General features: G+C 38.7%; 1 protein-coding gene across 2 annotated transcripts in view; it reads left to right on the forward strand.

The window, feature by feature from the left end:
- LOC150079033 (twitchin-like) overlaps window positions 1-17,048 on the forward strand; it is a 2,795,346-nt gene that overhangs the window by 1,957,289 nt on the left and 821,009 nt on the right. For both annotated transcript variants that reach the window (XM_090382361.1, XM_090382360.1), the window contains one exon: window positions 9,374-9,497. In XM_090382361.1, coding sequence (XP_090238487.1) covers window positions 9,374-9,497 — 124 coding nt within the window. The remainder of the gene's footprint in view (window positions 1-9,373; window positions 9,498-17,048) is intronic.

Genomic DNA, 17,048 nt, shown 5'->3' on the forward strand with positions numbered 1-17,048 from the left:
TGTACTGGCAAATTCAGAGCAGCTGCTGATGTTATATATTCTATTGGCAAGAGCCCCATTGAGACATGTAGTTGGGAAGATTCCATGAGTGCAATCTTAGATCACCTTATAGGTAATGATAACATGGCTGATAACCCATGTGTTAATCTAGAGCATCATTATATGCATGTGTTGAATGAGTTGTATGGGAACGACATTGAAGAATTACCCTTTACCCGTGATGAACTTATCACTGTTGTTAAGTCCATTAAAAATAACAAATGTCCAGGTACTGACCTACTGGAGGGAGAGGTTGTTGTTGTTTGGTTTTTAGGAGCATTAGCAACTAAGGCCATATTGCTCCGGGATATGTGGTGGTCATTCCCTGACCTTTCCGCATCCTCCGTATTTGGTGGTGACAGGCTCGAACCCCGGTCTAATCAAGAAGCATGTGCTACGCACTGCTGCTCCTTCCCACCTGGCTACGGAGGCACCTGGAGGGAGAGGTAATCAAAAAGTTCTCTAATCTTTATTCGAATGAATTGTTACAAGTTTTTAATAACTGCCTAAGAGATGGTATATTTCCATCTCCCTGGAAGGATGCACCGCTCAAGATCATCCTAACATCAACAATCAAGCCAACCAGTTCACCTGCTTCATATAGATCTATTGCATTGCTTCCTGGTCTTGGTAAAATTTACGAAAAGCTTTTAACCATGTGGATTGCTATCTACCAAAGAAATAATATTGGCGTTTCTAACAAACAATATGGTTTCACTCCTGGTGTAGGTGCTGAGGATGTGCTTCAATCTTTAGTTCGCAATGTTCACGAATCGAATTATAAATATCCCTTGGGAATTTTTGTAGCCTTTGCTGATGCCTTCGATTCCATTAGTTTGGACAGTATACTGTTGTACATGGCTAAATGTTCTTTTAATGTTTTCTCTATAATTAAAGATTACTTCAGGGATTGCACAGTAACAGTTAAGTCGAATCTTGCATCAATTATGTGTCGTGTGACTCGAGGCTGTCCGCAGGGATCTGTCTTTGGTCCTTTAATGTGGCACTCGCTTTTGGAAGATTGACTCAAGAGAGAATTTGGCCACACACACACACAATAGCTTATGCAGATGATATGGTAATACTTGTGATGGAAACACCAGAAAGGAGCTTGAAATGAGGTGTGATTGCATATTGAAAGAATTATGCAAATGGTATAATTTACATAGGTTGACAATCTCTATATCCAAATCTAAAATCGTGATGTTGAAGGGTAAATTGGCTCTTAGTAGACCTCCACTCATAAGGTTGAATGGTATTTCCTTACAGCAGGTGTTAATGATTAGGTTAAAGATTACTTTAAGGATGGCACAGTAATAACTGGGAATATGTATTACTAGTGGCTTGAACTTCATCCCACATATTAACTATATATCAGAGAAAGTGAAGAAATTTATTGCAATGATCTCAAGAATAACGCGGAATGGGAGATAAAAGGGAAAGCACTACATTTGATTTATGATTGCATTTTTCTGCTGATTGTTACTTATGGTGCATCAATCTTTGTTGGCCATGCAATCAAAGTAAGCAACACCAGAAACCTCTGTTCTATACATAAGAGTTATGTTACTCAAAATGGTTATGGCCTGCAGAACGGTTTCCACAGAAGCTTTGCAAGTGTTAGCTGGCAAAATGCCACCTGATTTGTTAGTGTTTAGAAGGTCTAGCCTTTTGTTTGAGAAGAGGTATAAAATCCGAGTTGCTGGGCATCAAAATTAGCACTTTAAGTGACTTGAGAAATTAAAAGAAGAGGTTTTGGGAGCTCCTTTTACAAAAATGGCAAAACAGATGGAATTGGTCAGAAAAAGTTAGAATAACATTCAAATTTTTCCCTTATGTTAATGTGCATTATATTAAACCAATCTGGTTAGTACCAAATCTACATTGTACATTCTTACTAACAGGTCACAGATCATTTTTTGCGGAACTGAATAGTCTTGGAATCGTAGCAAGATGCAACTGTATGTGTGGTGATCGGGAAAAATGGGCACATGTTGTGTTTAATTGTTTGGAATATGATGATTTGCATTTGGAATTACTGAATAATGTTGATAATGTAACTCATCTAGTGGATGGGACTGAGCTATTACTTATTAAAACAAGGGAAAATTTTATTGCCTTTCAAAATTTTGCAAATTCAGTTTTCGTGAGAAGGAATATACATTTGCAATTGAAAGAGTTAAGGTTGAATAATGGATGAATTGGTGGACTGCACCTCTCTTCTTTACATGGAACAGTACGTTATTTTTTATATACGAACATAGAAAATTCTTTGCAGAGGTGGACAGGATGTTGGTACCCTGTTTCCTTAATGGGTGGTGTCCACTTCTGCTCCTGCCAATGCAGTTGGCAAGAAGCCTTAGTTGTTTTTCTTGGATTTGATCCTGCAATAACATCTTCTTTCAGCTTAATTTTTCTGCTTAATATGAGTAATTTCTGTTGAGCTCTCTGACTGCTGGTAGACGGCTGTTCGTTGAACTCTTTATCTTTTGGAGAATACCAGCGATGATCAGTCTTTAGGATGTGATGCTTGTGCTCATCTGTGAAAGTGTCTCTTCATCGGTTTCTGTTGTAGCCTACTTGTCCAGCTCTTTGTGATGATCAGTCTCTAGGATGTGATGCTTGTGCTCATCTGTGAAAGTGTCTCTTCATCAGTTTCTGCTCTAGCCTACTTGCCAGGTTATTGTGCTGTAGCTGAGGGAATGACCATTGCACAGTATAGTTGATTTGTAATATGAATATGAAATTTGTATTGTTAATAATTGTATACTGTACTGTACTATTTCTATATGTATGGCAGATTTGCCAGATTTTTTTGGTTAGGGGCCGCTTTATTCAATAAATGAAAAAAAATTAAAAATGTCCTGCCCTTATAGCAACTTGAGCAAGTTTTCCTCTGTGGCCTGTATCTTATGGTGAAAAGTGAGCCAACAGGAAGCACAACCTTCCAGCTCTGATTTGCACCACACAGCTTGCCGACTCTCTCGGGATTCTATGGCTTCCCACCTTAATCGACGACCAATGCCTCCTTGCAACAGTCAAGATGATAACAGGCATAGGCATCTTTTTAATGGCTAGGTTACCCAAAGAGTTCTTTCTGGTACTTTCCATGATTTTTTTTTTTTTTGTTATCTTTTGCTTTACATGGCACAGCAACACCTTCATTCTGGGATACCTGTGGCTGGAGAATCCCCCCCCTGCTGCCCTTAGGGCCAATCCCAAGCTCTACCCGCATTCAGCATGACCCCGTGTCTCAGACAGGTTCCTCCGTCAGCAGATGCTCAAGCAAACCCAGGCACTTGACGCCGGCATGAACAAATTCGCCGTTGACTGGACTTACCAGAAAAATATTATGACCAGCAGGACTAATCAGCAATGACTGATGTGTACCTTGCATCTGCTCCTGTCTGATTGAGCTTGTGCTCTTATCTCGATGTTAAGCCAGCTCGATCAGACCTAACTCTCATAAGGAGTTCTCTCCTTTGTATTAAAATATGTTTTCATTTGTATAATTACCTTTTTTTTTTTTCACTTTATAAATAATTGTTTGAGTATCCTGGAAGTATCGGGAGGCTGTAAACCCCTGGCTTTATGGCCATGAAGGACAATAAAAATTATCTCTCTCATTCTCTCTAAATGAGCATATGTTCATTACTTCTTTCTGTGAAAGGTAATTTGATGTTGCACTCAAATATTCTGAGGAAATTTCCCAGGTAGGGACTTATTGAAAGGATATCCTATATTGATATTATCCCGTAAACAGGAACTTAGGTGGGAAAAATTAAGCATCAGTGTGTGTGTGTTCGGTATGAAAAAGGCATTAGTCTTTTTTGCACCTATTCTTTTCATACTTTCACTTCTAATTGATAGCAAGCTTTCTTTTTAATGGGTAGGTTACCCAAAGAGTTCTTTCTGGTACTTTCCATGTTTTTTTTTTTTTTTTTTTTTTTTTGTTATCTATTGCTTTACTATGGCACAGCAAACATAGTTCATTTTTTTTTTGTGGTTTTATTTCTTTTATTCTCTTGATAGTTTAGCAATATCATTTATGGTTTCATCCTTTGCCCCCTCCCCCTGCAAGGCTCAAGGGGTAGAATTTTTTTCAGCCTGGTCTGTACTTATTAACAGGAGAGACTGCTTCTACAGAGATGGTATACACTTAAATAGAAAGGGTGCAAGAATGTTTGCTGATGCTATCGAGGCAGTGTCAGGCGGGTCGGAAAACTGCTAGATTGGAGGTGTCACACAGATATAAGTAACGCAGAACTGGAATTTGGGGAGTGCAACGTCTACAGAAAGGATAGACAGGATAGGAAGGGAGGAGGGGTTATGCTCTTAGTTAAGAAACACATAAAATCCAAGGAAGTAAAGCCAGTCGACATCGCTGGACAGTGCAGTATCGAGTCAGTTTGGTGTGACATAAGCATTGGGAGATCAAAATTGAGAGTAGGAGTGTGCTATAGGCCTAATGACTCTGATGAGTTTAATAAGAAACTGTACAGGAAATAGAGTGGGCCAGTAAATCAGAGAGTCTTATAATGGGGGATTTTAATTTCCCAGATATTGACTGGAATTTGTGGGTTGGTCACTCACACACTAGCAAGGCTTTTGTGGATTTATTGGATGATTGTTTTCTAAATCAGCATGTTCGGGAGGCAACTAGAGGGAGTAATACTCTTGATTTGATGATCAGTAGTGATTCTTCATGCATTAAGAATCTGCAGATACAGGAACCACTAGGTGGCAGTGATCACAGTGTGCTGAAGTGGGATTTACTCAAGGAGGTAACTACCATCAGGGGTAAAGGGAAGGGTTATTGCTTTTGTAAAGGCGACTATGATGGTCTGAGACAGTATTTAAATTCTATACAGTGGGACCAACTGATGATGTTACCAACAGCAAACTCAAAATGGGAAGCATTCAAAGAACTTATCTTGGAAGCTACTAGGCTTTACATACCAACTAAGAATTATTGTTCAAGGTTCAGGCCTAAATGGATGTCAGATGAACTAATGAGACATATGGCAGAGAAGAAAAATGCATGGGATACATATAAATTAATGTGTGACACAGAAGCCTATGATAGATATAAGTTGATCTGTAACCAAGTTACAAAGGAGATTAGGCAGGCGAAGGCAGATTACGAGAAATCTTTGGCAAGGGATGCAAAGAAAAACAGCAAGGAGTTCTTTACTTATATAAACTCTAGAAGGAAGGGGATGAATCAGATTGGTCCACTTGATATCGATGGTTCAACTGTTCATGATCCTACTCAGGTAACTAACAAACTAAATAACTAAATCAATATTTTGCATCTACATTCACACAAGAGGAGTTATTCAGGAAGGGGAATGCCATAGAAGAAGTAAACACTGACAGTGATCTAGAAGATCTTGTAATAATTGAGAGTAAAGTGGAGGAGAAATTGTTGAAGATAAATACAAGAAAGGCACCTGGGGTGGATGGGATCTATCCAGTTATATTAAAGGAGGCAGCAAAGGAAGTAAGCAATCCATTAGCCATAATTATGAGAGCTTCCTTGGACTCGGGTAGGTACCCACAGACTGGAGATGTGCAAATGTAACCCCAATTCACAAAGGAGGATCAAAGGCTGACACAAGTAATTATAGATCCACAAAGGAGGATCAAAGGCTGACACAAGTAATTATAGACCTGTGAGCTTAACTTCTGTTCCAGGAAAATTAATGGAAGCACTGGTTAAAGAAGCACTGCAGGATCATCTTGACAAAAATTGAGTTACAGCTCAGACATAGCATGGTTTTGTTAAGGGAAGGTCTTGCCTGACCAATTTGATTGAATACTATGATGTAGTCACAAAAGAATTGGATGCAGGGAATAACTTTGATATTATATATTTGTATCTTAGAAAGGCTTTTGATACTGTTGCACATGGAAGACTGCTGCACAAAGTGGAGCAGTGTGGCATTGGTGGCAAATTGTTGCTATGGATAAAGGGATGGTTGAGTGGCAGAAAACTGAGTGGTAATTAATGGACACTGCTCATCATGGACTAAGGTTATTAGTGGAGTCCCTCAGGGTTCAGTGTTGGGTCCATTGTTGTTTTCTGTATTTATAAATAATATTGATGATGGTATATCAAGCTTAATGTCCAAGTTTGCAGATGATACAAAGGTTGGCAGGGTTGTTCTATTGACGCTATGCTGCTGCAACAGGATCTCGAAAGGTTTGAGCAGATACGCTGAGAGGTGGAAAATGAAGTTTAACATTGACAAATGTAAAGTACTACATATGGGAAACAGCAACCCCATAGCAACGTATCAACTCTGTGGTACTACACTGACAGTGGTAGAGAATGAAAAGGACCCGGGGGTAATTGTGCAGGCAGATATGAAGTTCTCTGAGCAGTGCAGATGAGCTCCAAGAGTAGCTCATGGTGTCTTATCAATGATAGACAGGAATTTTTCTAGTAGGGATAGGGAGGTGATTATTCCCCTGTATTAGGCAGTGGTCAGGCCGCACCTTGAGTACTGTATACAGGTCTGGAGGCCTCATTTCAAGAAGGATGTAGAGCTGCTGGAACGAGTACAGAGAAGGGCAACAAGGTTATTGAATGGAACGAAGGGTTGCTCTTACGAAGAAAGGCTTAAGTTTTGCAAATTACCGTGTCTGGAGACTAGGCACCGGCGAGGTGATCTGATAGAGGTGTACAAAGCCTTGAATGGTTTGAGCATGCTCAATGCTGATGGGATACTGCCTCTTGCTCAGAATAATCACCTGAGAGGGCATAAATTCAAATTGAGGGAAGAGATGTAGGATAGATATGAGGAAATTTGCCTTTAGCCAGCGGGTAGTTGGTTGGTGGAAGTCTTCCATCCCTTGTTGTGGAAGTTGATAGCCTAAATAAATTTAAGGCTCAGCTGGACAGGTATTTCGAAAGAATGTAGGGGTGAAGTGGAAGGTTTTTTTTTTTTTTTTTGGCTGATGCTGCATAAGCTGACTTTCTTGCATCATATGCCTCTTGTAATGCTAATGCTAAGTCAGGCCCTTTCATATATCAAAGGTTCAATTTGGTTTTACAGTAGAGCATGGGTTTGTTAAGGTAAAGTCTTGTGTGACAAATTTGATTGGATACTGTGATGAGGTTACAAAGAAACTGGATGCTAAAAATAATTTTGATATCATATACTTGGATTTAAAAAGCATTAAAAGCATAAAAATTTGTGACTTCGAAGTGTGCAGTTCATAACTTTGAAGGTTTTTGTAAGGTTATTTTGATTTTTATGTCATCCTTTATAAATTTTTCTTAGTATGTATTACTAAACTTTGTTCTTTAGAAGTGTATTGGAATAGTTTCTTTGTTGTGAATTAAATTCCAGTCCTAAATTATGCCAAAGGAAATTTAGCATAATTTGGGTAACTGCCAATTTATTTAAAGACTGGATTATAATTGTTTTGCGGAAGCTGTTGAAAACTATTTAAAGTAGAAAATTCTAGATTTCAAACTTTTATTACTATTGGATAATGCACCCGGCCATCCAAAAGATTTAAGTCATCCAAAATAGTAATATTCCTACCACCTAATACAACCTCTTTATTTCAGCCATTAGAACAATTCATTATATCTACCATTAAAACTCATTACATCAGAAAATCGTTACAATGGATTTTGAAAATATTAATTCCGAATCTATTGAAGTGATGGAGGCATGGAAACATTTTTCAATTGTGGACAGTATCGAAATCATAGCTTTATCGCTCAAAAGAGTAAAAGTGTCAACACTTGCATGTTGGAAAAATGTCTGGCCCAGAGTCACCTCATTCAGGAAATATGGTCCAACCAGCAGAAAACAGAATTGGTGCAATAGTAGAAGTTGCTAAGTTGGTAGGAAGGAAATGTTTTGATGATATGACTACTGAAGATATTCATGAATTACTGGTAGAAAAAGAGGCTGGCAAAGCAGATTTGGTGGAAATGGCATCAGAGGTAAACCAAATCAAATAGTGCAGATGAAAATTCTGCAGTTCCACATTTTACACTAAAAAGCAAAAAGCATACGGGAAATCATAAACTTAGCCGAGCAATTAGAATCTTATTTTTTAAAATTCAGAATCCTTTGACTGGAAGGAACACAAAGTTCAAAAGATTAACTGAACATAGATTAACTGACATGTTATGTATCAAGTTTGTAAGACATTTGTTCAGTTATTACAATTTTTAATAAAAATTAAGTTTCCAATAGTTATAAAAAAATGACTTATTTTTGTTGGCTTTTGGAATGTAACCCCCATTTTTTAGTCCCATATAACATGGTTTCGCACTACTCGAGATTTTATAGGAACCTAACTCTCTCTACTAACCGTGTTATATGAGGGTTACCTGTATACATTATGGCAATATTTTCTCATAGATTTGATCTCTTATTTGGAGTGCTCTTTACCTTCACACAAGTTGCCTTGTCATCATACCATTAAAAAAACATTATCTCAATAGTACTGTACACAAGATGGAGAGATTGCTCCATCTGAGAGATTTATCAATTTACAGAAGGAGAAAAAAATATTTTTTTGTGTATTGTACAGTTCTTTGTTTGTAAGCCAAAAACAGACTTTGGTTGGATTTGAGTTTTAGTGATGCAGCAGTAGCGAAATAAAGGAACAAGACACACATCCAGTTCCCCTAATTACTTTGATATTTTTGATTCAAACAGGGGAATGCTGTTTATTTGAAGTAATGTAGTACCAAACAACTCATTGCAAAAACAAATAATGTTTGCTATCAACAGTGATATCAAAGATCTCTTGTAATAATAGTAAAAAAATTCTCGACTTCTATACCCAGAGAAGGAAAACAACATATGTCCAGCTATAATGTAGCCAGGTGGGAAGGAGCAGCAGTGCGTGGCACACGCTTCTTGATTAGACCGGGGTTTGAGCCCATCACCACCAAATACGGAGGATGCGGAAAGGTCAGGGAATGACCACCGCATATTCCCAGAGCAATATGGCCTTAGTTGCTAATGCTCCTAAAAACCAAATAACATAACAACTCCAGCTATAATTACATGGTAACAAATAAAAGTAATTTTAGGATGACTGAGCACTGCTGTTTACTATTTAGAAAGTACTTGCAAAGGTGCTGCACCGTTTATTTAGGCAGAGATTATCCAAACAATGAAGTTGTCATCTGATATTCTGCAATAGTCTTGGTCCGGTGCATGTTGCCAGATTTGAGAGTTTATACTGTATTCCTCAATGATATGTATAATGTACATTCATTTATTATCTCTCTCTCTCTCTCACTCACACACACACACATAAATGAATTTTTATTTTTTTTTTTTTATTTTAATAGCTTGGAGATGATTATGCAGTTCTTGCTGTAACAAATTCAAAAAGATCTGATATGGGCCAGTATAAGTTATTCCTAAAAAATATTTCTGGATTTGATACATGTTATTGCAAGGTAACAGTTCTGGGTAAGTATTATTTTATTTCTCTGGGATTTACATTTTACCTGAATTTATTTTCAGAATTACTTACACTGCCTTGCCACTTTATAAGAACTATGAGCTATAATAGCATGTTGAGCTGCCATTAGCTTGAATATTGCCTATTTGTCACATAAATTTGTCTAACCAGTGGACCAGTTTTGTAACAAAACTTTTCTCAATTGACAGATTGATTGAACTGATTGAATCGATTATGATCCTTAATTATTCCTCTCTACTAATCTAATCAGAAATCTTTTGACTAATTTAGTGTAATTTAATGAGCCAAATAATTTGTTGTAATTAAAATGAATTGAATGATATTAGTAACTATTTATTTGAGTGACATTAGTATAATTGAATGAGCTGCTATGATCAAATAAATTAATTGATATTTAATAGTTAGTAACTACTAATTATTCTTATGATATTAGTATATCTGAATGATTTTCCATAATCAAGTAATTAATAACTACTGATCATTCAAATGATATGAATATAATCAAATGAATTAATTATAGCCTCTCAATTATGCCCATCACTTGTCCATAGGGAGTAAACATGCAACCTTTCGAGGTGTATCTAATCTTCAACAATGTTCAGATATGTTCTGGCATTATGGGGCTCTTCATTGAGATCAGAAGACAAAGTCTGTGCTATGGAAGCATGCACTCCCCACTATTACACCCCCCTGCAGCCTGTTCTATTATTGCATAATAGGATGGTTCCAATGCTTTCTGTGGTTTCCTCCAAATGTGTATGTTTATTTTGTTGCCAAAAAGAATAAATTGGGCTCATCAGATCATGTCACTTAGCTGCAGATCCATTATATATGTCCTCTCTGTTTATAACACCAAAGAAACTGTATTTTTAAGTGGTGCCAAAATCAATAGTTTCTATAAAGATCTAGAAAGTTCCCAGAATCCTACAATTCTTTGTAAGATTCTGGGAACGGTGTAGATGTTATTCCTTCTGACTTTCCCATATTAAATGCAGATATTGTTTCCATTGTTTGGCTATTATTACACTTGTTTTTCCATTCCAGTTACCGAGCACCTCATTACATCATCTTACATTTTCAACTGCGATTCAATCTGTTGATGAATATTTTCCTGGTATTTTATCATTCATTAAAGGCTCAAATGACACTAAAGAGAATGGTTGCACTTGACAAGTGCAATCATTCTGTCTCTTTACCAACAACAACAACAAAACACACACACACACACAGTTGCAGATTCAGGATTGGGGCACCGGGGAAATGTGTCTTCCCCTGTAATTTTTTGGAGAATATTCACCAATCGTTTAAATTCCATTTAGCTACAAAAAAAAAATTTTTTTTTTTTCATTGTTAACATAAGATTTTGTCTATTTTTGCATTGTGGCTCAGCTATTTTCAACTGTCTACAGTTGGCAAGACTATTGCTGATGTAATTGCCATTCTACTTCAAGGCATCTGGTCATGCATAATGTTTACTTCAAAGTAATTCAGATTTTAGCTGTGCGCCTGTTCTGGCACACAGCTAAAGTCCACCAGTCACATTATTAGGAGTCATAGTAGTAGTAGCGAATATTGCAAGAAAGCAAGCTTATACAACATAAGTGCAAAAAAAAAAAAAAAAACCCAACACCTCCCATTTCACCTGTCTATCCCCTCTAACAGTTTATCTAGTTCTTCCTTAAATTTATTCCAACTACAAACTCTACGACACCAGATGGGAGTTTGTTACAACAATCAAACACCTTCTGACTGAAGTAAAATTTACGCGCATCTGACCTGCAACCATTTTCCCCAGTTCGAATTTATGTCCCCTCATGTGCATAGTCTGAGCAGGAGGAATAATTTTGCCAGCATTGAGTTTGCCCAAGCCATTCATAGCCTCAAACACCTCAATCAGATCACCTCACAGGAGCCTAGTCTGCAATTTGCAAAACTGAAAACTTTCTTGGTAAGAATACTTTTGATCCATTCACAAGTCTTGTTGCCCTTCCCTGCACCCATTTCAACAGATCCACATCCTTGCTAAAATGAAGCTTCCAGACCTGTATGCTCAAGATGTGACCTAACCATTGCCTTATACAATGGGATAATCACCTTCTTATCCATGCTGAAAAAAATCCTGTATTTCACTGACAAACCCCACGAACTGGCCTGGCCACCCGTCTGCACTACTCAAAGAACTTCAAATCTGACTGCACAATTACCCCCGAGGCCTTTTTATTCTCCACTGCTCTGAGTGTAGTACCACACAGTTGGTATGTTAATCTGGGATTACCACTCCCCATATGAAGTACTTTGCATTTGTTAATTTAAGATGCTACTTAATCCAACTGCGTAATTTGTCTAGATCTTTTTAGCATTAGTTGAGGAATACGATGCAAGAAAGCAACTTATACAGCATCAGCCAAAAAAAAACCATCCCATATTACCCATCCGGTCACGCCAAATGTTTGTCTAGTTCAGCCTTAAATTTATTTAACTATCAACTTCTACAACAGATGGAAGTCTGTTCCAGCAATCAACTACCCGCTGGCTAAAGGCAATCTTCTGACCCACTGGCTAAAGGCAAACTTCTGCACATCTATTCTTCAACTGTCTTTCCTCAATTTGAATCTGTGCCCCCTCAGGTTCTTAATCTGAGCAAGCAGAAGTATCCCGTCAGCATTCAGCCTGCTCAAACCATTCAAAGCCTTATACACCTCAATCAGATCACCTCACGGGTGCCTAGTCTCCAGATGCTGCAACTTGCAGAACTTTAGCCTTCCTTCATAAGTGCACCCCTTTGTTCCTCTTACCAATCTTGTTGCCCTTCTCTGTACGCGTTCTAGCAACTCTACATCCTTCCTAAAATGAGGCCTCCAGACCTGTATACAGTATTCAAGGTGTGGCCTGACCATTGCCTATACAAGGGGATAATCACCCACGTTTCTCTGATAGCAAAATTCCTATATATCATTGACAAAACTCCATGACCTGCTCTGGCAGCCCATCTGCACTACTCAGAGAACTTGCCCGTCTGCATTGCTGTCTCCCACTCAATCATCCCTTTATCCATTGCAGTAACTTGCCCTTAAGGCCATACCACTCCAATTTGTACAGCAGTCTTCCATGTGCAACAGTATCAAAAGCTTTCTGAAATCCAAGTATATGATATCAAACTTATTTTTTGCATCCAGTTCCTTTGTTACCACATCTTAGTATCCCATCAGATTGTTCAAGACTTCCCCTTAACAAACCCATGCTGTGTCTGAACAATAAGTGCTGTCTTGTCTTGTCTAGGTGATCCTGTATCACCTCTTTACCCAGTGGCTCCATTATTTTCCCCTGAACAGAAGTTAAACTAACAGGTCTATAATAATTTTTATCAACCATTAAACCCCCTTTGTGAATTGGGAACACATTTGCACATCTCCTGACTCTAAGGATGCTCTCATAATTATGGCTAAGGGTTCACTTACTTCCCTTGCTGCCTCCTTCATTATAACTGGATAGATTCCATCTGCCCCAGGTGTCTTTTTTATGGTTAACTTCAACAATTTCTCCTCCACTTTGCTCCCAGTTATTACAAAATTACTTAGCTCCCTGTTAGAGTTTGATAAACTTCCTGTATTCCCCTTCTTGAATAACTCATCATGTGTGAATGTAGATGCAAAATACTCATTCAGTTTATCAGCTACTTGAGCAGGATCATCAATAGTCGAACCATCTATGTTAAGTGGATCAATCTGATTTATCCCCTTCCTTCTAGATTTTATATAAGTAGAGAACTCTTTGCTGTTTTTCTTTGCGTCCTTTGCCAAAAATTTCTCATAATCTGCCTTCCTCTGCCTAACCTCCTTTGTGAATTGATTACGGACTAGCTTATATCTGCTGTAGGCTTTTGTGTCGCCTGATATGCATCCCATGCATTTTCTTTTCTGCCACGAGCCTCATTAATTAATCCAACATCCATTTAGGCCTGAACCTTGAACAGTATTTCTTAGTTGGCACGAACAGCCTAATAGACTTCAATCACTGAAGGCTTCCCATTTAGAATTCACCATTGGTAACATCATCAGTTGATCCCACTGTATAGAATTTAAAAACTGTCTGAGACCACTGTAGTCACCTTTACAAAAACAAAAACACTTCCTTTTACCCTTGATAGTAGTTACATCTTTAAGTAAATCCCACATCAGTACACTGTGATCACTGTCACCTAGTAGTTCCTTTGTCTCCAAATTCTTAATGCATGAATAATCACTGCTGATAATCATATCAAGGGTATTACTCCCTTGATATGATTATATCAAGAGAGTAATATGGTTGCCCCTCAAACATGTTACTGTAGAAAACAATCCTCCAATAAATCCACAGAAGTCTTGCTAGCGTGTGAATGACCAACAAGCAAGTTCCAGTCAATACCTGGAAAGTTAAAATCCTCCATTATAAGACATTTTGATTTACTGGCCCATTCTATTTTTCTGACAACTGTTCATTGTACTCATCTTAGTCATTAGGCCTATAATATACTGCTAACCTCATTTTCCCCTTCCCAGTGTTTATGTCACACAAAACAGACTCAACATTGCACTGCTCACCCATGTCAACTGAATGCACTTCCTTAGATTTTGTGTGTTTCATAACTAACAGCATAACCCCTCCTCCCTTCCTGTTCTTTCTGTACACATTGTACTCCCCAAATTCCAATTCTACACTGCTCATATCTGTGTTATTTGTTATTTGGTTTTTTTTTAGGAGCATTAATAACTGAGGCCATATTGCTCCGGGGATATGCGGTGGTCATTCCCTGACCTTTCCACATCCTCTGTATTTGGTGGTCATGGGCTCGAACCCCGGTCTAATCAAGAAGCATGTGCTACGCACTGCTGCTCCTGCCCACCAGGCTATGGAGGTGCCCTTATATCTGTGTGACACCATGTCTCTGATTTCCCAACAATATCTGCTTTCGATGTCTTGATCAGAACTTCAAATTCATCAATTTTATTTACTATACTTCTAGCATTAGTGTACCTGTACTTGTTCTTACTTTTAGTTACCCTAACACAGCCCTTGTATTTACTTGTTCCATGATGACTCCCAGCAGCAGCTCTTGAAGTCCGCAGCAACTTGCTGTCTAGGCTTCTGCTCATTACAATAGAAGCAGTGCAAGAATCACTTTTGCCTCTGCCTGCGGCTACCGTTAATCTTTTAGTCTGTGAATCCCACCAATCTAACAGTTTTCCAACCCACCTAACACTGTTTCAATAGCATCAGCAAATATTCTTGCACTCTTAAATTTACACCATCCCTGTAGAAGCAGTCTCTCCTGTTAGCAAGCACAGACCACGCTGAAAAAAAAATATTCTACCCCGTGAGCCTTGCACATTCTCTCCAGGGCCGAATTGGTTGACAAGGGCTGACCGGGCTAGCCGGGTGGGTAAAGGGCCTGCCTGACAACCCAAAGGTCGCGGGTTCGAATCATGCCTCGGGCTTGGATCAGAGTAGTGCAAAAACCTTGGGAGGTGCATTATGGCCACAGAAGCCGATATGCCAACTAAACAGAAAAAAAAAAAAAAAAAAAAAGATTGACAAGGCTCTCATCATATACTCACTCCTATTGTGTCCGGGCAGAATTGCAGACACTTTCAAATTTAATCCTAACTCATGACTTTTTTTCAGCATTGACCTGTACTCGTTAAGTAAATCTGCAGATCTCTTACTCTTAAGTGCCAACGGTACAACAATATGTGCCCTTAAAAGATGATATCTGCCCTACAATATCATCAACCTTTGCCCCTGGCAGACATACTCTGGTCCTATTCCACCTATCCTTTTTGCATAATATATTCCCTGTCTCCCTGACAATAGAGTCACCGAGAATAACTAGGTCTTGTGGGACCAGTGCATTCTGCCTTTGAGATTGCCTCTCTGTTGCCTGATGCACAGGAGTGGGCTCTGGCATTGAGTTGGTCAGCTGAGAGCTTGATGGGTCCCTTGTATTAATTCAAGGGCATTAACCCTACACCTCAAACTCTCATAGATGCCCATCAGAACGCTGAGTTTGCACCTAATATCTTCACAGTCTCTGCACCTAGCAGAGACCTCATTCCACACAAAGACATCCTCCTTGGCTAGATCTTGTTCTGTTCTAGACAGGTCTGCAAACATTCCACATTTCATGCATTGTTTTAGACTGTGATGCATTGGAGAATCACCCTCTTCGGTTCTCCCACAAGCCACAGCACTCTAGCTATTCTGTGAACACTGCTTTGCTGCTCTAGTCTGGGTCATGATTCCATTAAGTATAATTTAATTAACAATGAACTTTAATAAGATTAATAAATTTTACTGATTAATTGATAATACTATACTATGATACTATGATATTATGATGTGGTTACAAAGGAACTGGATGCAAAAAATAATTTTGATATCATATATTTGGACTTTTGACACTGTTGCACATGGAAGACTATTGTACAAATTGGAGCAGAATGGTATTAAGGGTAAGTTGCTACAATGGATAAAAGGATGGTTAAGTGGGAGAAGACAGAGGGTGGTAATCAATGGGTGCTGCTCTTCTTCGACTAATGTTATTAGTGGAGTCCCACAGGGTTCGGTGTTAGGTCCACTGTTGTTTTGTATATTTATCAATGATAGTGATGAAGGTATATCAGGCTTAATGTCGAAGTTTGCAGATGATAGAAAGGTTAGCAGGGTTGTTAATGACAGTAATGGCAGTGTGCTACTGCAACAGGATCTAGATAATTTGGGCAGATGGGCTAAGAAGTGGCAACTGAAGTTTAACCTTGACAAATGCAAAGTACTGCATATGGGTAGAAGTAACCTCAGAGAAATGTACCAACTGTGTGATACTACACTTAAGGTGGTAGAAAATGAAAAAGACCTGGGAGTAATTGTGCAGTCAGATATGAAGTTTTCTGAGCAATGCAGACAGGCTGCCAGGGCAGGTCATGGGGTTTTGTCAATGATATATAGGAATTTTGCTAGCAGGGAAAAGGAGGTGATTATCCCTCTGTATAAGGCAATGGTCAGGCCACGCCTTGAGTACTGCGTACAGGTCTGGAGGCCTCATTTTAGGAAGGATGTAGATTTACTTGAACGTGTACAGAGAAGGGCAACAAGATTGGTGAGGGGAATGAAGGGATCCTCTTATCAATAGAGGCTTAAGTTCTGCAAATTGCAGTGGCTGGAGACTAGGCACCTGTGCGGTGATCTGATTGAGGTATATAAGGCCTTGAATGGGTTGAGCACGCTGAATTCTGAAGGGATCCTTCCACTTGTTCAGATTACGAACCTAAGGGGGCATAAATTCAAATTAAGAAAAGACAGATGTAGATTAGATGTGCGGAAATTTGCCTTTAGCCAGCGGGTGGTTAATTGCTGGAACAAACTTCCATCTGTCGTTGTGGAAGTTGATAGGTTGAATAAATTTAAGGAGGAACTGGACAGGCATTTGGAGGGAATGGTGCGATTTTTTTTAATTTTTTTTTTGGCTGATGCTGCATAAGCTCATACGCTTGCTTTCAGCACAC

The sequence above is a fragment of the Mastigoproctus giganteus genome, chromosome 10, assembly GCF_048544385.1.
Source record: "Mastigoproctus giganteus isolate SK-2022 chromosome 10, ASM4854438v1, whole genome shotgun sequence".
In the NCBI taxonomy this organism is placed as follows: Eukaryota; Metazoa; Arthropoda; class Arachnida; order Uropygi; family Thelyphonidae; genus Mastigoproctus; species Mastigoproctus giganteus.